Genomic DNA, 21694 nt, shown 5'->3' with positions numbered 1-21694 from the left:
AGTGATTTTTGGAATTCAAGGGGGCATTTACTTCAGCACTTCTGGATTTCTGTAATATTTAAATTTAAATAAGCATGCATGTCTTAGTTTTGAAAGCAGAAAAACGGATTTTTTTTTTTTTTTTTTGGCTGCTCCATAACTTCTGACCAGGAATTCAACCCAGGCAGTGAAAGCAAGGACCTAACCACCGCCAGGAAAGTGTATTAGATTGTCAGGGAAGTCCCTGATTTTCTTTTTTTTTTTTTTATAAAAGGAAACTGAGAAAAAATTATCTTGTTGAAATAAAAATTCTCTACACATAATCTCCCTTATTTTGATAATTTATCTCATATTCATATATTCACTTCCATTAAAGTGAGGCAAAAGATCCTTGTTTCCAGATTTTGTTATCTCCCATTTGTATCTGACTATTTAGCAAACCAACATTTTTCCCCTGTGTGAAAAATTTACTCTTAGCTCTGCATGAGGGGAAAAACCTATTTGTAATGTGAACTAGGTCATTTAAAAGTGAAATCTAAAGATGGGAAGTTGGTGGGGGGAGCCACTGCTTAAAATAGCACTGCTGAATTTAAACAGGAGGGTTAATGTAACTCAATGCCAGGACCTATGTTAATATAAGGAAAAGGAAGAATACACACGAAGAACCAATTCTAAAATGATCTCTTCATTTTTAATTCTTAAAAAGTATGTTCACAGCACACTCCAAGAATGCCACACAGCAGCTGTTTGCTGCTACTGTCAAACAAGAGTATGTCAGAAAACAAAACAAAACAAAATTTAATGGTTAATGGTTTCTAAAATTAGTTCTTTAAAATTTCTGTAAAGTCAATAATTCCCAGTCATTTAAATATTTGTTTCATAGTGGTAAACATTTCATGAAATGCAATGAGTAGCCCCAAATCACACTTCTCTGAAACACAATTAAAAGTTATACTACAGAAACAAAATAAATATTTTTCTAGAGAGAACGTATTTGGCATTTTAAAATAATGTTGTGTAACTAATGTTCAGATTTTACTTTCTATGAACGATTGTGTTGTTCTGAATGAGCTTCAGTCTTTAATAGAGTCAGTGTATTTCGTCTGCATTAAGAAGTGGTGCCCCAACAGTACTAAAAATTATTAAAAGCGAGATCAGGCAGTTTAACTCAGTTGGTGATTTGGTACCCAACTTGTTCTGTATGTACTTCTCATCCTTTGATTATATAATCTTTCTAGGTAGCCTGCTATATTTCTTTCAAAATCAGTAAGTATACAGCTTGAGTGATGTGTAAACTGAATTTTGTTTCAATGACTTCATTAAAAATGTTAAACATGGTTGAAGATTTTATTCTGTCCTTCCAGATAATTTACATTTTCATTATAAATGCAGAGCAGCTGCACCATGAGTTACATCCTAACCATTTCACCTAAATGTAGAAAAGCTGGAAGTTAAATTTAAAAACTGTGGATAGTTGAGAAGTACTTATTTCTCTCTTTCAGAAACTGATGATGCCTTTTCCTTGCATGTGAGTGTGGGAAAAGAATTCATGATGTACCAATAAAAAGCACTTTACTTCTGTCAGCCATTCTGAAACCAAATTTCCATTTACGTCACCTACTAAAGAGAAGAAATTTCCCTTTAGAATCATGGTCACAATCTGGAAAAGGAATTAAGAAGGGCTAATTTTAGGCCGATAAAATATTTGAGGAAAGATGCAACACAAAAGAGGGAGGTGAGAAAAGCCAAGTGTGTTGTGAGAAAAGCCAAGTGTGTTGTGATAAATGTCTCCTTTGTAAACACAACTGTCCCTTCCTTCCATATTTGGAAATGTTAAAAAGTCTCATCAAAACATTTTATGCCACAAATCCTGTAAAATCAGGTTGATTTTGGCTAGATAACCTGTAGCTGTTAAGAATTATATTACCCTATTCATATCATGAGAGGTAGTGACATCTTATTCTCTCAATGCTGAGCTAAAAATTCCACGTATCTGGTTATATGGGTTACAAGGGGAAAAAAGCACAGAAGCACCATTGTACACGCCTCATGTTTTGATATTTCAAGTCACCCATAACTTCATTTGCCATTGGCAGCTGACAATCACCACTGTGTCAACACTGAAAGCAGTGGGCATTAGTGCTATTCATCATATAAGACTGGTGGACCTCCGTCGTCTTTCAAAAATGAAGCAGCTTTCCTTCCATTCTTCTGAACATGATCTTCATTCATTTTCTCCAAAGCTTCTATCTGTAAAATATATACATTGGTCAAAATGCTACTTCACAGAAGTCATGCTTGAGATTGAACTGGTATTTTTACTCTCCTAAAACGACATTCCTAATGACAATGGACTTGAATCAGAATTACAGTGTGTGACACAGATCACAGTGTGATACATATGTATATGTTTTTACTTATGTTATCAGGATTGATGCTAAGTGTCTTTATCAAGCTAGCCACTGGCATCAGATAGGTCTTACGATATAATCTATACAGCTTTCAGGGAACAAGAAAAAGGAAATCCCAAAGTTGACTCAGCAGCAGCAACATCAAGTAACTGTCCTGAACTAAAGGCTAGACGTACCAACTTCCCGTCACTTCTCCTCTGGCCTTAGACTCCAGCATGGCTTGGCCAAACTCAAGTCACAGTGGGGCTTTCTGGAACAGATTCTACAATCATTCTCTGCTTTGGTAGGTTGTTGGGAATAATTTGTTGCTGTTTCACATTTCGGTTTTTGTTCAGTTTTGAGAGACCATCCCTGGAGGCAGGGATGGCTGGATGGCATCACCGACTCAATGGCAGTGAGTCTGAGTGAACTCCAGGGGTTGGTGATGGATAGAGAGGCTTGGCATGCTGCAACTCATGGGGTTGCAAAGAGTTAGTTGGACACAACTGAGCAACTGAACTGAGATCCACTGCAATGACTGAGGAAGGATCAAAAACATCTCAAGAAAAGAAAAATCTCTAATTAATTTTGTTTCTGAGGGGATGAGAGGATAAACTCAGCTCTGGGTTTCATTATCTACTCCATCCAGCTCCCCACTATCAGCAAGGTGAAAAACAGCCTTACAACACTTACCTCAGCTAAGAAATCAGCTTCATTATCTGCCGAGATGTTTAAGCCTGAAACAGCATTAAAGAGTTCTCGTTCACCAAGGGCTTCCTTTACTCCTCCTTTCTGAAAAAACTAGTAAAGAAACATGAGAAAGTCAGCAGAGATATCAGCCAGGTTCTCTCAGAAACAGCAAACAGTGTACTGTAAGACACCGGTGAATTCCCTCCATAATTTTTTAGCTGCAGATGTTTCCAACTCAAATAAAACTGCGCTCAGGTTCTACTTGCTTACTGTCCTCTCACACACGTGGGCTATCTTCTGGATTTAATAATAAGTCTGTCATACTGCACCTTCTAAACCTGTAAGTATGAGTGGTATATATAAAATTGCTTGGCATTGCTTTCAGTAGACACAAAATAATCACTAAATTTCATGAATTAAACTCAGACATTATTTCCAATGAAGCTGTTCTATCATATTTAGAACATTCCTATCTGAATCTGTTGCTGACAATTCATTTCCTTCAGAAAATAGCAAACAGATGTGTCTCAACTCTGTGATGACTGAGTTTTACCTGCCCTTGTCTACTCACTCTGCCTCAGAGAAACAGTGTCCAGACTACACCACTAGCAAGACTCTCTTAGTAACAATGGCGGGAAGCATGCAGGGTTGCTATAGTTCAGCTTCCCTTAAAGCACTGTGCATGGATTACATGTCTACTTGACGGCTTAAATATTTAGAACTAAAATAAAGCTTACTTTCTCAGAAATTTAATTCATTGGCCCAAATGTGAGGCATGCAATCAAATTCTTACAAAAAATGAGACCTGACAAATCAATCTTTGTCTCTTTATCGTGAAAGCAAAGAGGAACTAAACCCTTCCTTTAACTTCTAAGAACAGTGTCTTCTTATTGGTCTTAGGAGTCAGAAAAATATTTCAATCTATTACAGCCCACCCATAAAAAAGACAATTTACATTCCCACCTGTGAGACATTCCTACAGTCACGAAACAAGAACTCCAGGCCATGAGGGTGGGTTGGTTCTACAGACTGACTGACATCGATCAACCAGACCTATTTAAATACACAGCACAGTGATTTCTTTATAGTCAGTCATTTACATCAAGTCATTAAGTCTGAACATGAACAAAATGCTCCTCACCTTCCCAGCATGCCAGAGCATGTTGTACTCACTGAGGTCGGCGTGTACGAGAGTACATTCGTTATATAAGTGCTGCATCAACTGTGAGGAGAAAGGACAGACATTTAGGACATGAGGAACCATTCTAAGTTACTCATAAAACTAAAATATCCACATCAACCAATACTTTCCAGAAAGAGCAAAACTAGGGTAAAGAACTTAACTTCTTTTTTGTGCTACAGTCAAGGCTGTGCCTTTTTTTTTTCAACCTCAAGGAACAATGGGAGAACAATGAAACAGTGGAAGAGATATGACACTCTACTTCCCCACCCATGTGACAGTAATGCGATCAGAAAGCCAAAGGGCAGACCTGGATTCCCACACGTGTGAGAGAGCTGTGGTCACCAGGGGACCTAGGCTTACCCTTCATAAAAGGGCAAACATCTCACTGAGAGTTCCAAGGGGTGCACACAACTCCAAGATAAAAAGTACTTCCTGCCAGACATGTGAAAAAGAGACAGTCTTCTAAATTAAGTGGTATTACATAATATTATATATACTATATGACTGGTGGTGATCCCTAGCCTTAGAGAAGTCAGCACTAACGTTTGTTTCCCAGCTTTAACAGAATCAAATATGAAGTTCATCACTACTTCATCTCTTCCCCAGCCACACCATGGCCAAAAAAAACCAGAAAGGTAGGCTTGATTTTCGTTGACTGTTTTCCTACTTAAGGCAGAGAAAACTGGACTAACTCTCTAGCCATATCTTAAAAAATTAATTTGGATAACGTTCATATTCACATCAACTGCTGCATGACATGAGAGCTCCATGCACACACTGTGCTAAAAATGTTTCTCCGATTCAATTAAAAAAAAAAGAAGAAGTGAAGTCAATTCACTCAGTCGTGTCCGACTCTTTGCGACTCCACGGACTGTAGCCTACCAGGCTCCTCCATCCATGGGATTTTCCAGGCAAGAGTACTAGAGTGGGTTGCCATTTCCTTCTCCAGAGGATCTTCCCCACCCAGGGATCAAACCTGGGTCTCCCTTACTGTAGGCAGACACTTTACCATCTGAGCCACCAGGGAAGTCTTACAAAACAGAGGCATAACAGTATCAGGAGCAGTTTCTTGAGCTAGAAGTCTCCCAGACTGAATTTGGTTGCTGTCCCAAAACATAAATAGCTTCCTCAAGACTCCTGACATATGCCTTCTAATGCCTGCACAGATGGATAAACCACACCTTACCATCTTCTGATCATTACTGCCTTACACTGAGAGAGAATCTGCTTCCTTCTAATTTCCCAACACTAACGGTTATTTCCTTCACTGTTTCAAGAAGGCATACAAACTAACAAGGCACTGTATCTGCTAAATATAGCAACATCAAATTTTATTTAATGAAGTTTTATGAATAGCTTCTGGCTTCCATGTCACTAACACTGACCCTTCACTTGCTGCACTGGTCCATGATTTTTCTAAAACAACTCAAAACACACGCATACTGATAGAAAGACCACTCTTCAATATTAACATTCCTTCACAAACTTCAGTTTGTCCTCGTTATAACGCCTTAAAATAGTCCTGCTAGGAATTTTTTTAGTTTAGAGGAAGTATTTTTAAAAATTGGTATCTGAATGCCCTGTATGGCACAACTTACATGAAGAGTTTGATAGTAGGCATCTTTCATTTCTTCACTGCTGAGCTTTACTTCTTTCAATTTAGGGGCTGGAACTTGATCATGGCCAATAAAAGACATAACTAAAATGTGTTTCTTGAGTAGTACAACTGTTGGACAAGGAATTCCAGCTCTCTGCATCCTACACAGAAAGAAAGGATCAAGAAGGTAAAGATCAGTAGGAGAGAATATTTCATTCATTCAACAAATATCTAACGAGGTCCTGCAATGAGCTGTCATTGTGTTCCACTCTGGGGAATGTTGGAATGCAAAGGCAGTATGACGCAGCCTCTGCCCTCACAGAGCCTGTGGCCTGGTGAAACAAACAGATGAGTGAGGAGATGACAAAAGCACAGCGTGGCACGGGCCCTGGCAGAGGTGCGGGTAGGCGGCATCGCGGAAGAAGCGGGCAGACAGGAACCGGCCAGGTTCAAACTGTGGGGAGGCATGGTGTGGAAGCTGCTGTGAGATGCAGAGGCATCAGGGTGCACAGTCCACGTGGGGGTGTGTGTGTGCAAATCAACACAGTTGGATCTTGAGTGGGAGCAAGGACAAGCGGGCTGAGCCCACAGAGAACGGCTGGCTCCGCGTCACAAAACAGCTTTGAACTTTACACTCAAGACTATGGGAGCTACGGGAAAATGTTAAGAAAGGCAGTGATGAGATCTTAGTAATACAGAAAACAGCCTGTAGGGCAGAAAGGCCTCTTGGGAAATTATCCTAATTAGAAGCTCTACTAAATACAAGACTTGCAACTAATAAATATGGGTAATTATGTTTGAAAACAAACAACTTTAGGAAAATCAAACTAAAATTAAAAGCTTTTAATAGTTCAAATATAGGAAGGTTTGTAAATAAGAAAGATTATTAGTCAATTTCTTGGCTGACAAAACAATTTCCTTGATAAATTCTGCTTAGAGAACTGGGCAACAAGTCTAATAAATTAAAGCAAATGCAATCAGACTGGTAAAATCCTGCCCTCACCAAATTAACAAATATTAGATGGGATAAACCTTTCCTGAAACAAAAAAGGAAATTATTATTTATAATATGCCTAACTGGAAGCTGGAAAAGATAACATTTAGATATATGACAAAATAGCTTTAGTAGAAAATGACTTAATTTCCCTCAAACTTTACTGAGGAAAAGAAAAAACAAAATGGATTTTTCATCCTATGCGTACGAATTCAGGTTATATGCATGGAAATGCTTTCTTATAGAAGCCCTCCTTAAATACTAGAATTTCAAGGCCTTTCATGCTTTCTACAAATGAATTTAAAAGAAAGCATGGGTGTTTTTGCCAGGCTGGTAGACTTAATACAAAGAGGTGATCACCCAAGATGACTTCCAGCACAATGATTTTCTTTACCTTGTAAGATTGTGCATTTCTTTTTCTGCCCACATGCGGATGATCTTACGCGGATTTAGTTTACTGAAGCGATCTTTAAACCTGAAATCATCTTTAATATATTTGTCACGATTCTTAAACTCATTAAGGGTTGTTTTAAATACCTTGATGGCACATTCTGTAGGTATAACTTTACTATCTTCCTTTCCATCCTCCATGCTAAGTGGAAGAAACAAACATTAAGTCAGTGTCGGTTGCCAGGTAAAAAACAACTTCAAAATAAAAGATTTTATGACATGAAAGTAGATCTATCTTCTCTGAGAAGGGAAGCCTTGGGGTGTTTTGTTTTTTTTAAGCCTCCATGTTTTAGGTCTTAAGAAAACCCTAGCTTTTAGTTTTTTTAATAAGACACACTTTCAAATAAATTGTCAACAGTTTTCAACAACCCATAATATAATCTTCATTTAATGACTATGGAATTAAACTTGAACAATGAAGACCTATACACTTGCCCAAAGTTTATCCAAATTTCCTTAATGAATTTTTTACCTTTTTTTTTTTCATACACTTTAAAATAGGCTGCAGTCTGCCTGGAGTCCCTCTCCCTTCCCGCAGCCAACCCCACAGCACAGACTGTCCACTCTCACTTTCCAAACACACACCAGCAGTCTCCTACTCTTCACCTTCATCACTTGTTAGTCTGACCAAAGTCATCTCTCAACTATCACCACAACTTTCTAACTGACCCGTTTCTTCTCTTGCCTGACTAGAATTCATTTCCCACACAGCAATCTGAGTAATCCTTTGAAAATGAGATTCGAATCTGAGCTTTGGTTCTCACTGCACTGAAAAATCAGACTCCTTACCCTGACTTACAGAGTGTTGCCTGATCCACCCTTTGCTTCTCCAGCCTTCTGGCTCCTCCTCACACACTACACTCCAGGGAAACTGGCTTTCTTAATCTCCCAAAGATACCAAGCTTACACCTGTCTGAAAGCACCAGCTGTTCTTTAGTCTGGATGTTCTTCCTTCTGATATGTGATACTGAATCCAGGTGTGTCATTCAAATCCAGGTTTAAATGTCACTTCATCAGAGGTTTCCCAGTCCTACTGATAAAAAGCAGTCACCCAGTCACTATGACATCACCCTGTTTTATCTATTTGCATGGCACTTATCTGATAGTCTTGGGAGGGGATTGGAGGGAGGGGTGGGAAGAAGTAGTCTATGAAAGCAGGGACCTCCCTTGTACCAGTCATTGCTATAGCCCCAGTACACAGAAGATGCCTGGAACATGGTAGCTGCATAAACACTTGGTGAATGAACGAACCAGTTTTCAGTGAGACAGGACAGAGATTCTCTCCAAGGAAGAAATGATAATTTAAAGATGTTTTAGACATCTCTGGATTTTGAGATAAGTTCTCTGTCACTGAAACAATTTAACCATAGGTAGATGAGGCCCTATCAAAAATACTACTGAGGAGATTCCTCATTTGCAAGGTCTCCAGGATAGAATCTAATTTATAAGACTCATCTTGTCATTCTCCTACTAAAAAAAGCTTCCATGTTTCTCGGTAAATTACACAACCCTCTGATGAGCTTTTAAGGTCCTCCTTACCAATTTCTGGTTTGCTTACACAATTTTATATCTTATTACCTCTAAATATGTAACTTCTAATTTTCTGTCTAATCTCATAGTCTAAATTTCAATCCTCCCATTTTCAGCACTCCCTCCTCCACTTTTTTTTTTTTAAAGAATTAAACTTTACAAATAAAGGTGAAATTTCCTTTGATTACCACCTGTGGTAGTTAGTTTCATTCCCCATTTCAACTCTTGAGAGACAGTCACAATCATGAATAGTACTTTTAAAATCTTTTTAAAAAGACACATATGTATTAAAAAAGACCAACCTATGTATGTTACATTCTGTACAACTTTTACCAGTTCTTACTGTAATGTTCTCCTCTTGAATATACCATAAGCTCTTTGAGAGTAGAAAACATGTTATACACTTATTTCCTGAAAAAATCTAGCAGGTTACTATTCAAATAACTGTTGATTACTTGGTCAATGTGAGCATGACAGAACCCAGAAGAGCTCTGTGGCAGGCAGGACCTAAAAGGGTCCCCAAGATCCCAGTCCCTGGTGTACTTGCCTGTATAAGCCCCTCCCCTGAGCAGATTACAGCAAAAGTGATAGTACAGTCATTGCCAGAATTATCTTCCGTCCTCTAAGACTCAGTAGACCCAAGGCAGAGAGTTTCCTGATTATTCTGAGATGCAACCTGCTGTACAAAAGGGCTTCATGACTAGAACTTACAGGGGCCTCTAGTAGCTCAGAGCAGTGCCTGGCTGGCAGGCAACCAGAAGGTGGAGACCTCTGTCCTATAGTCACAAGGAACTGAACTGCGCCTAAGGAAGAGGACCTCATGCTCCGGTAAGGAACACAGCCCAGCTGACACGCAAGAGTGCAGTCCTGGGAGACCCTGAGCAGAGAACCCAGCTAAGCCGTGCATGCCTGAACTTGATCAACAGGAACCGTAAGATAATACATAGGTGTTGTTTTAAGTTGCTATATATGTGGTAATTCGTTATGTAGCAGAGGAAACTAACTTATACTTTAAAATATATTTACTCTCAGCTATTGAAAACCAAATGCTCTCTAGCTTTACTAACTTACAAATGCCAAAGTATAGATTATAATATCAATTCCACAATAAGCAAAGGGAGCCCACTTGTTCTATCAAAGATCATTAAGTTGAACAGAAAATGGAGAAAGAATAAACAAGGAAAATGGCAAGAAAAAGAAACCCAAGTGGCCAATACATGTGGAAAAAAAAAAATCCTAATCATCCTAAATAAATGCACACCAAAACACTAAAAAGGTACTTTCCATCTTTTACATTGAGAAAAAAATATTAAGTTTGATAAGACTAGGCACTGATGAGAATGAGGGAAACAGGTTCATACTGCTTACTGGTGGTGGCATAAACTGGTTAACTGTCTTATTGGGCAATTTGGCAAAACCTAGAATTGTGCAACCTGCAGATCTAACTAGCTCATAGGGAAAAGTGTATTTGTTCCACTATTAAAAAATAAACAAATTTAAGATTTCTGGCCTTTGGTGTGACACATAAGAAAAAGTTTTTAAAAAATTTTAATAACAGAAATCAAGAAACACTGATTGATATAACAGCCAGCTCAGCAAAATCTGGTACTCTCATTTCAGTAAGGCCTTCCACTGTTTAACAGAAAGGGGGAAAATGCATGTAGTCTTTGCCCCAGCAATTCCAAGTGTTAGGAATTTAGCTTAAGGATTTATTTGCAAAAGCATAGCAAAGCTTATGTACAAAGATATTCCTGTATATTCGTAGAGTGGAATGTTCTACTATAAAAATGGTATGATACAAACCAGTAAACTAGAAGGACTTGAGAGATATATTAATTGAAAAAAAAGATGCTGATAAAAACTTCTAGAAGACTAGACTAAAAACTATTAATAGTGGTAAACTTTAGAGGAAAAACCTGTGGGGGCCACAGCTGGTAAGATGAAGGCTACTTTCATTTTAATCCTTTTTGTACAGTTTAATTTCTATTGTGAGGAACTTTTCATTTTAAAATAATTTGTGCCATTAAGTTATGTTTGCCTGATCTCAGGGAACCCTCAGCTGAAATTTGGAAAGAGGGCAACAGAGCTTAGAGTAAAAAAAAAAAAAAAGGTTTATTAAGAGTAATTTATACCAAGTATAATCAAATACGATCTCAATCACCCCAACTAAAATCCTATGAAGGGAGGGTGAGTTTTCAAGTAAGTTTAGTAGACTGCTCCAGATCACATTGCTTAAAAAATGTTGAGTCATTTTAACCTAACATTCATTTTCATCCCTTTCATTTTGGAACTTAGTGTAATTCAATACATGATTATATGTGTATGTCACATCTAGAAAGGGAAACAAGTTAAATAAGAAAACCAAAGGCAAGTACTTGAGCAGTAATTGTTTGAATCCCTTTAAGTATATAATAAATACCTTCTAAAGCTAAAAATAACGAGAATAATCTGTAATCTATTTTAACAATTTTGTTTATAAACACTGCTAACATAAAGGATTAGCTGAGCTAGTAAGCCTTGCTGAACTAGTAAGACTTCAAAGCTAAGTAACCAGATGACATCATATTCCTGGTTTGCACATTCTCTCAACAGGCTCCACGTTTAAAATGTTTTCTCTTCCTCATGCCATCCTTTACTCGACTAAGATCTCGTAACAAAAGTAAAGTAGGTAACATCTAAAATGACAAAAAAAAGCTTTAAAGATATTTAAGTATAACCCTCCCAACTTGGTATCAGAGTCCCATAGACTAAAGTTTTGAATCAAACTCAGGGTCAAATTTTGCTATGCCACTATAGCTGCCTGTATGATATAGAACAATTACAATAATATGAAAAATAATATGTTCATAGAAAAAAGACTGGAGGAGTCTACACAAAATTATTACTGGTTCTCTCTTGATGGTAGAATTGGGATGACTGTTTTTTTTTTTGGCCACACGGCGAGGCTTGCAGGATCTCAGTCCCCCAGATCAGGGACTGAACCTAGGCCACAACAGTGAAAGTATCGAATCCTAACCACTAGACCACTAGGGAACTCCCTTGACTGTGTTTTTCTTCTTATGTCCCTATATTGCTGAGACTTCCTAAAATAACGCTTTAAACTTTGATCTTATGTAAATTCAGAACAAGGGACTAAGCTTTGGTTTATATCATGGTATTGTTTTCTGCTCATTTACCTTCCTCCATATGCATGGAAGACAACAGATTCTTTTCCTGTACTAATACAGCCAGTGATCGTCTCCAACATTCCAGAGTTGACCATTTTATACATAAGTAAACGTGTCTTAGGATCAACTGCTTTTTCCTGCAAAAGATAAAGTGCTGTAAGTGAAAATGACTGGAAATCACAAAACATTTTCTGAGCCATTTCTAATATCCAACATTCAAAATACACATTTTTAAAACTTTTATTGTTCATTTACTTAGATGTATATATAACAGGCTCTTAAAAGAGGACTGTTAAGATAACATCCATTCCTATAACTCTACTGTCTCTGAAAGTGAATATCTAAAACAACTACTAAAAATCAGATTCTAGCTTAGTCAAAGTTTTATCTCCAAACTTTAAATAGCTCTCCTAATGTACCTACCATTAGTTCTGTTTTTCTAAAAGTTTAAAAATTATTCTCAAGATACTAGACACTAACTTCATTAATTAAAACATTATAAACCATTATGTTATTATAAATATGTCATGACAGAAAACAATTTATCATATGCAATGAAAGGAACGTAGTCCAAATTAATTATGACCACTGAAAGGCTAGTCTTGAGTAACTGATTAATAACCATTACATGAAATCTGAAAGTCAAATGGCAAAGCTACTTGGGTTTTATTCACATCTTTGATTTAAAAAGTCAATCTCATGAAAAAATACCAAACATGAACTTTTGTCTTGTTTTTTCCTCCAAACATGAAGTTTTCCAATATGGATCTTTCCATTAAACGTAAGAATACTTACTGCAGTAGAATGCTCCTTTTTCTCATGAAGGCGGGCACTTCGACGTTCTTCTGAGTAGGCATGTTGTTTTAAAGCATTGAAAACATGGTTTGATAGTTTTAAGTCCATTCCAATTCCATCTCCTACCTGAAACCCAGGTGCAAACTGCCAAAATGGAAAAGAAAAATCAGCATCTGAATACTTTAACATGGGACAGAGATAAACAGTTTTACTTGGATTAGTTAGGTTCCCTACTCAATAGATGATAATGCTATGAAAGCAGAATCCATAGACATTAGAGGAAAAACCAAAATAACTCAGCAGTGAGCTCAACAGAAAGGGAAATAAGGCTTTTTAAAGAAATTTCATCCCAAAGGAAGGGAGGGTTTATTTTATGCATAGAAAACATCCAAACACATCTAAAAACTAAGGTATTTTAGCATATGCTCTGAACTTTTGCTTTTATATCAAAGGATATGTTATATTTTGAAATGGATATGTTATATTTTGAAATCACACCAAGTCTTACCAAAAAAAAAACCAATTTCACAATTATTTTTGAAGAGTAGGATAAAACAGCAAGCTATGCTCACACCATGACAATTAAGCCCAATATGGAAGCCACTAGCCACATGTGGATGTTTACATTTAAATTATTAAAATAAAATTAAAAATTCAGTTCCTCAGTTGTACCAAATTTCAAGTACTCAGTTGTCAAATATGGCTACCATATTAGACAGCACTGGTACACACAGTGTGTGGTATTATCACAAAAAATTATACTGGACAGAGTTGTTCTAGAGTCAGATCTAGATTATTTCTAGAATTTAGTAATATGTTTAACAAGAATTTTTGTTCTGAAGTCTAAATGTTTTATATTTACCATGATATTTGTGAAGGAAGAAAAAAATGCCATTTTTTCTATTTTTCAAAAATCACATTTTGTTTCTGACTTTGCAGGCGTAGGCACAAGATAAAAAATTCAAAAATTACAGCAGGGTGTACAGTAGGAAGGGTTTCCACCTCCCAATGTTACCCTCCAATCGCCATGGTAATGTTTCTTGGGTATTTCATGGAAAACTAAGACACTGAAGAACGTTACTTTCATAAGAAGAGTTTCTTAATTTTAGAATCAATGTTAATCAAACTAGTTTTCTTAATATTGTTAGAGAATTTTATTCTGAGGTACAATATATTCTCATCAGTGGCTGAGTTTCCATGGTGTTGCTATACTGTCTTCTAAAATATCTCTAGAAAGGATGAAGGATATTTTTAGAAACTTAAGATAGTGTATTTAGAATCCTATGTTTCTAACTTATCCTAATAAAACTTTAGGATATTTATGATTCAGGGGAACCCCTTCTGTAACTTACATTTTCCATTCTGGCTGTGTTCTTTCTCCCACATACTACTTCATCGTGCTTGGTGGTGATGTCTTTTCCTTTTCCAATAAAACCCTTTTTGGGGGTAGGAACTGGTTTTGCTAAAGGTGATTAAGACAAGTCAAGTATGTAAAAATAGCAGAGACTAAATTGCTGCATTCACTATTGTCTGAAAAAGATATCTGAATCTAATATAAATTACCAAATGAGAGTCAAAGAAAAATATACAATACTTAGTCCTCCTGTCTCCCCATTCTATGCCCCCAGAAGGTCAAAGCCCTGATACCTGGTCTGTAGGGGTCATCACGAGTGTCCTGCCAGTCAACCTCATCTTCAGAGCTATCACTGTCTTCGTAAGGATGCACTTTTCGATAATTTTCAAAGGAAATGGAAACTTAAAAGGCAAAAACAGTTGAAGATTTATTTAGGGCCCATACAAGCATCTCCTACCACCCAATGGGGCTGTCACAATAAGGTCATAGTACCTTTGCTATCTCCATTGAATTTTTTTTCTTCACGCCTAAGCTGGGCATCATATTCTCTGTCAAACTCCATCTGTAGCATCTGAGCCAGCATTAGGTCGCTGGAAGTGTCAATGTTTTCTCCAGTAATAAATGGTCCTTCAGCAACACTATTCAAAATAAGGCAATATAGACTAATATAATGTGCTGGTGTCAACAGATGCTACCAATTATGGGTGAGATGTGCCTTTTCAGTGTTAACACTGTATTGAAGAAACAATGGAAGAACGTTACCAAACCCTTCACCCCCTCTTGCCCAGCTGCCCTTTGACCAACAGCAGGCACCTGTGAGAGCACCCAACAGGATTAAGGGAGCTTTAAGAAACCGAAAGCTAAAGGGCCTATCATAAGAACCAAGCAGACTCCAAATTCATTTGTTCTGTGTTCTGATCAAAGGAGATGACGTATACATGGAAAGACAAACTACAAACACTTAATCAAAACTGTTAATCAATCTATTTGATTATTATTTGTTAATCTATTTGATAACAGAGTTCAACTGCTGCAGTAACTGAAACCCAGAGAAACTGAGCAGTTTGCCCAAGATAATACTGAAAACTAGTCACAAAATTGGGACCAAAACCCAAGTATCAGTGAACTCCTAAAACGGTGCTCCTTCTATTGCACTGCTTTTCTAAATTTCTGACTCATTTGTCATGACAATCACTAATCAAATCCTAAGACTTGGCTATGGTCAGTTGCTAGATCAAATAGATTCTTTGTGACTTTTACTTACGCAACTTCAGGAAAAGCAGCAGCTTCTTCTTCCAACTGCAATTCTTTAGCCAACTGCTCACTCATTACATCAGACAAAGAACAAGATATTGTATTTTGAGGGGTAGCCCATGGACACTGTTTAAAAAAAAAAAAAGGCAATTTAAAATAATGAAATTAAAGTGACTTCCAAACTTGGAAATAAGGTTATCTTTTGAGAATTAAGGAGTTAAATAAACTCAAAAGGAATGTTTAGTTTTTTGCAGAAATCATCTTGAAGGTAAAAATAGCTCCTAGCTCAAATCTAATCAAAGACACACCTAGACTATGACAGCCAAGAGCACTTCCCAGCCTGCTTGGTGGGATTGTCCTTATAGTGGAGGGGAGCACAGGCTACGCCAGCATCACCTGACTAGCCACTGAGTTCATGTGATGCCCCCTTGTTCTGATATCATGCTCACCAAGCAACTTATACTTTGCTCACCTTCCACTTATAATTTGGCTTCCTGGGTAGATTCTCTTAGAGGAACAGGCTATACCAACTACCACAATTCAAAGCCCACTTAGAAGCTACACTTCCTTCTAATTTAAGCAGTAAGTCTTCAACAATTAAATAGTATATGGCAGCCCCTTTCAAGGTAGCCTGGGATAAGCTAAAACAAACAAACAAAAAAACCCAGCAGTGACAAACAATGAACCCTATACTTCCGAACTTTAGAAGTTGAGAAATGGATTCCTGAAACATTATTACTAGAGCAAAGTAGTATTCTGTGAGACTCTTCAAGAACAGCTGGCCAGTCAGCCCTCCTCAATGGCATCACCATCTCAGCCCCTCTGCAATGTGTACAAACTGCAGCTTTATTTCACACTTTCTAATTTTTGAGGGGAGAAGCTTCACTGAGCAGCAGCAAATGACTCCATCATAGTCATGACAGTCCAGTGATTAAGACCATTAACACTAATAAGAGGTCTAAGTATCTCCTGAACTTGATCTCTATCCCCTTTCTGAGGTGTCATCCTCCCATCGCTGGGTTACTCACTGTAAGAGCCTCCTAACTCTGCCTTCTGTTTGCTTCCACTCTCCACACCACAACACAATGGTTTTTCTAAAATGTAGATTTGACTGGCTCAGTTTCCTTATTAAAGTCCTTTTATTGCTTTAATGTTTCCCATTGCCTTCAAGATAAAGTCCAAACATTTCTTAACCACTACCACTCCTGAGAGTCTAATATAGAATAGCATGTGATGGTAAGTGTTTTAGCCAGAGTCCAGCATAGGGCTTCAGACCTAAAGAGGCATTCGAGTTCTTTACTGAACAGGCATCAAAAGGAAACCTAGGGATATGTCAAGGAACTGCCACGGTGTCCCTAGGCTGGAGAGGTCTGATTTCTTTCTACACCGCTCCTAGGTTAAAGTCCTCCTCCCCACAGTGCTGTCAGCCCCTCTGCCCACCCACTTCTCAGGCTTCTAGTCTCTAGCTAGCAGTCAATTAATTCTCCTAAGATGTTAAGACGTCTGTGGACAATCTCTCAGAGAGGTAAATGATGAAAGGCAGTCACTGTGTTATTTTGGAGGCAGAGATTTACCTACTTCCAAGACAGACTGAATGGGAAAGGGAAACGAGCAGAGACTGAGAGCACCAACAAGACACCAGGACTGCTCAGTCCTACTGACCGCACTCCTAGGAGCCCGAGGCTCTAGAGCTGGACTTCTCTGCACCCCTGCTGGCCAGCTCAGCCGGGCCACCTCACACTGAGGTTTCTTCCTTGTGTGGGGTAAATAAGCAAAGATTTCTGAAAGTCTGCCAACTTCTATACTTTGAAATCACATCTTCAAACCAGCAGCCCAAAATCCCTCCTTAAAATGTTCCAGGCTGTGAGGGACAGCTGCCAGGCATGGTAGCTCTCCACAGGCTCCGTGGTCACCATCCCAAGGGGGGATTAGAAAAGGCACTGGGGCCCCTTCTCCAAACGGGCACTATAGGGTGAATGGAGGGGAATCTTCTTTTGTCATATTTCGATTCTTCAGGAAGTCGTCGGCTCCCTCTGTCAAATGTTTAAGGAGATAAGAGTAAAAGGCCCTTGTTCTACCCAAGCAATCCGACATCATTTCCCACTACTGCTTTCAACAAATTAAACTCACCAGGGCATCAAGATCTGATGGGAAACTCCAACCACTTCCAGTTAGTTATTCTGCTTTACGTGACATCTACCAAGCCCATCATTAGCTCCCTGCCTCCTGTTCGCTGAGGACCCCTGACCTACCCTGTTTTCCTCTCCTGGGAAACTGCAACCACTGAATGCAGCAATGTGGGGTCTTCACAGTTACCGTCCTCCCACACCTGGCTGGCTGCAGATGGGAGGGAAATCATTCCCCCTTCCTTCTACTCTTCAAGATGCATCACAAGCTGCCCATCCTGCTTTTTGTTTCTTTTTAAAGATTTTACTGCACACAACTACAGGGAAAGAATCAACTTTAAAGCAAAACAAAAAACAAAAAAAATCAGCAAACACGAAGGAGGTACATAATAACAAAAATTCTGTCCTCAACTTGAAGCCAGTCAAGGGAACCATAACTCACAGGAAAGTTCCTTTTCTGCTCATGCAGCTGGAAGACATAATCTAGGCAAAATATTTAAGCGGGTAATTTTACTTCTCAAAACAAGGATTTCTGAAAAATGTGATGTGAGCCTATACAACAACACTACTTTTTTAACTTTCAATTTTAGAGTATTTTTCGAGTAACAACAACAACAAATCACCAAGACTGTAGAGTCGCCAGAATCCCTATACCCAGCATCTCCGTGTAAATACTGTACATGTGTCACAATTAATAAGCTCAATCATTAATTAAAGCCCATACTTCATTCAGATTTCCTTAGCTTCCCCCTAATGTCTCTATTCTATTCCAGAATACCATCCAAGATACCACATAACATTTAGTCATCATGTCACCTTAGTCTCCTCTTGGCTGTGAGTTTCTCAGACTTTCCTCCTTTTTGGTGACCTTAACAGTTCTGAGGAGTACCACTAATCCACTTGTTACAGCTCTTTCCAACAGAGCTACACACTTCCTCACTTTTGCGTACAGTATGTCCTTTCTCCCTTCTTGGAATATTCCCTAAAATTCATTGCTCATAACAGCAGCTTGGCATTTTGTAACTGGGGACCCCCAAGTCCCTTCCGGGGTGTCTAAGAGGTCAAAATTATTTTCATAATAGTTCTAAAAAAGTTCCCACTCTCATTCTCGCAAGAGTGTAGAGTTTTCCAGAGTCTGTATCAGATATGACGGCAGCACTCTTGTGGCTATGAGTGCCTGTGAACTGTGTTCTCCAAAAATTTCAAAGGTAGTGGGTTTAGAATATGAATGTGAATTTTAACTACTATATATAGGATGCACAAACAACAAGGTCCTGCTGTGTAGCACAGGGAACTATAGTCAATATCCTGTGATAAACCATAATGGAAAAGAACATAAAAAAGAACATTTTGCTGTACAGCAGAAATTAAACACAACACTGTAAATCATCTATACTTGAATAACATTTTTTTAATGTGCATTTTTAAAGATTAACTCAGTTCATTCTCAGTGTGTCTACCATGCTCTTATTACCCATCTGCAATTATGCCTGCTAAAATCCACCTATTTGTAAGGATGGATTTTCTTCATATACTTCAACTGATACATACTGCAATGCACTGAAGAAAAACGAGCTATGAAAATCCAGCTGTCTTCTACTAAGTTACTACATTAAAGAGATTTGCAAAAATCCAAAATACTACTTCACTAATTTTTCATTTTGGAAAACAGCTTTTTTTTTGTAAAACATATTATTTATATAAACATCATGATTTACATCCCTTAATAAAGTTTTTCAATATCTCAGTTTTAATTTCTGATATGACAAATATCAATCAATATAACCAATATAAACAAAAGTTCTTGGAGTTCTCAATGGTTTTTAAGAGTATAAAAAAGTCCTGATGGAAAAGTTTTGAGAATCATTAGCCTTTAACATTCTTTCCATTTTCCAAGGTTTTCCTCAAATCTCCACTTACTCCACAAAGGTTTCTATAATCACTTCCATCTTCCAAGAGGTTAGAGAAGGAAATGATACTTGCAGTGTGATACCTGCAGTGTATTTCTATTGGTTCCCCCATGAAAATGCTGTCTTCTCAACAGAACATCAGTAAACCCCAAGATGATCTTTTATTGCAAGATGAAAATGATATTTTATAGTTCTGATGATGCACACTTAAATGAAAATATGACTGATGTCAAATATTTTATTATGGAATTAGTTTTGGAAGTGAAGTTTGTTCTGAGCTGAGGTATTCTGAGCAAAGTTTGTCTCATCTGACATTTTTATAAGCTTTACAAGCTTACCTGGAGAATTTTAACATGTATAGTATATATTTATTAGTGTCTTTCTAATGATTTGTTCTTTTACATCTACTGATCTTGACCTTGTAAACAAAGCTTTGACAGGAAAAAAATAAACAATGTAAAAGACAGATGTAACCACATTTGCCAATTAAATATCCTAGATTCTCCTTACGGTTGTATGAGAACTTTTATTAAAATTTCCTTTACAGTACTTAATAGCTCATACTTCCCCCACTTTTTGTTAAGACCTGGTATGAAAATATTACTAATAAGATTAATGAGTGACCCTTTAAATGGAACAGATGTTCTGTGTGAACATGTAAAGAAGTCGGTGAAATGGGTAAAGGTGGTCAAAAGATAGAAACTTCCAATTAACAAAATAAATAAGGCATGAGATGTACTATAAAGAATGACTAGTTAATAATGCTGTATTGTATATGTGAAAGTTGCTAACAGAGTAAATCTTAAAAGTTCTCATCACAAGAAACAAAATGTAATCCTGAATGCTAACTAGACTTACTGTGGTGAGCATTTTGCAATGTATACATGTATCGTTATGTTGTACATTATGTTATCATTATGTTGTACACCTTAAATTAATATGTTGGTAAATGTCCATTTTATTTTTTAAAAATGAACAATTAGGAAACTAAAAAAGTTGGATTCCTTCACAACTTTAATTTGAGGAACACAAAATCTCAATTGACCTACTTCTGCTTTCAAGAAAACCCTCCATAAAGTGGCAAAAGAATCTTTTCATCCTTCTAATGAAAGTATCATGAAAAGCAGCAGCCCGAAATCAGAAACCAAATGTTAAATGAGCATTTCAGTTGGCCATTACAGGAAAAAGCATAAACGTTAAAACTCAGACACAACCATCTCAGTTTGTAAACACTTGAGCATTAGCCTGGAGGAGAGGAAGGGTGCGCGTGGACTTATCTCCTAAACTTACTACTTCAAAAACAACAAACTGCCCAAGTAGGATGACCACACTTGACAAGTTAAGAAAACAGCTTCCTCAGCCACCTTTCCGTCTGGCTTTCTGTGAATAATTGGGCTGACTCATTTGGCTGGAGAAAAACAAGTTGGTGCTTGCCTTCCCTCAAACGTCAGCATCTCTAAGCGAGTCCAGCCCAAATACATGCCACGGGGGTTCAGAAACCAAGGTGCACAACTAGACGGAGACTCCAAACCGGGGTGGCCTCTGGTCGCCTGTGCCCCTTCCCTGCCTCTCTCTCCCCAACACCCGCAGCCCCGCCGCCCGTCCTCCCTTTCCCTGTCGGTTGGTATTCAGCCCAAAACTTCCCAAGTCGCCTGGGGAGCCGCTTCGGCGCCTGCCATCCTCTCCGGGTCCTCCGAGAGGACCCGTCCAGGAGGCTACGGCAGGTGCGTCAGCCCCGACTGCCACTCACCTTGCTGGGTCCCCAGGCCGCTGCTGGCCCGGGCTCAGGGGATGCCACTCTGACCAGATCCATGTAGGGGAAGAAGTTAGCGACGAGAACAGAGCAGAGAGGTGGAAGGACCGGGAAGCAGCTCCGCCGAGGAGACAGGCGGGAGGGCTGGGACGGCAGGGTGCTGGTGCCGGAGCTCAAATGACAGATGGCGGCGGCGGCGGCCGCGTCCGGAACTAGACCGCTTCTCTTCCGCCTTTTACGCCGGTACGCTCGCTTCCGATTGGCCACCTACCGGGGCTCCGCGTTAGGTCACCTTTCTCCGCCCCAGAGGGCCGCACTTCCGGTCGCTGCTCTGGCCGGAGGCTGGTGGTCACTGTCGCTCTTTCCTACCAGGGCAGATGCCGGGTGTGGCTTCCTCTGGCCAAGCTCTACGGTGACCCTGAACCACGTCTTTGGCTGCGCGAGAGGGCAGCTGGATCAAGTTAAACGGAATCAGAGTGCGTGGACTGTAAAACAAGCAGAACAGACTCTCTGTTCATTCAT

General features: G+C 38.7%; 1 protein-coding gene across 2 annotated transcripts; it reads right to left on the bottom strand.

Moving 5' to 3' along the window:
- Window positions 1–648: 648 nt before the first annotated feature.
- On the bottom strand, window positions 649–21404 carry RIOK3 (RIO kinase 3). Of its 2 annotated transcripts, none has more exons than XM_040264727.1 (13): window positions 21170–21404; window positions 15394–15509; window positions 14622–14767; window positions 14423–14530; window positions 14128–14237; window positions 12776–12919; window positions 11990–12117; window positions 7228–7425; window positions 5841–6000; window positions 4201–4281; window positions 4023–4112; window positions 3063–3170; window positions 649–2229 (listed from the first exon to the last, which is right to left on the bottom strand). In XM_040264727.1, the coding sequence occupies exons 1-13, from the start codon at window positions 21230–21232 to the stop codon at window positions 2122–2124; spliced, it is 1560 nt and encodes a 519-aa protein (XP_040120661.1). In that variant the 5' UTR covers window positions 21233–21404; the 3' UTR covers window positions 649–2121. The 2 variants fall into 2 exon arrangements, with proteins under 2 accessions (XP_040120661.1, XP_040120662.1); XM_040264728.1 differs by having other exon boundaries at window positions 678–2229; window positions 14622–14860; window positions 21170–21403.
- Window positions 21405–21694: the final 290 nt, after the last annotated feature.

The sequence above is a fragment of the Oryx dammah genome, unplaced genomic scaffold (genome assembly GCF_014754425.2).
Source record: "Oryx dammah isolate SB20612 unplaced genomic scaffold, SCBI_Odam_1.1 HiC_scaffold_22, whole genome shotgun sequence".
NCBI lineage: Eukaryota > Metazoa > Chordata > Mammalia > Artiodactyla > Bovidae > Oryx > Oryx dammah.
Note: the sequence above shows the minus strand (reverse complement) of the source record. Positions and strands in the feature narration are given on the sequence as shown.

Bases quoted from the DNA above. Each gene is read 5' to 3' on its own strand.
- RIOK3 (XM_040264727.1), bottom strand. From the start codon at position 21,232: ATGGATCTGGTCAGAGTGGCATCCCCTGAGCCCGGGCCAGCAGCGGCC. The intron at 14,238-14,422 runs GTATCAGGGCTT...AATCACCTTTAG, and splicing joins TGATGACCCCTACAGACCAG to CAAAACCAGTTCCTACCCCC. The intron at 4,282-5,840 runs GTAAGTTGTGCC...TTCTCCTCACAG, and splicing joins CCTACTATCAAACTCTTCAT to TTGATGCAGCACTTATATAA.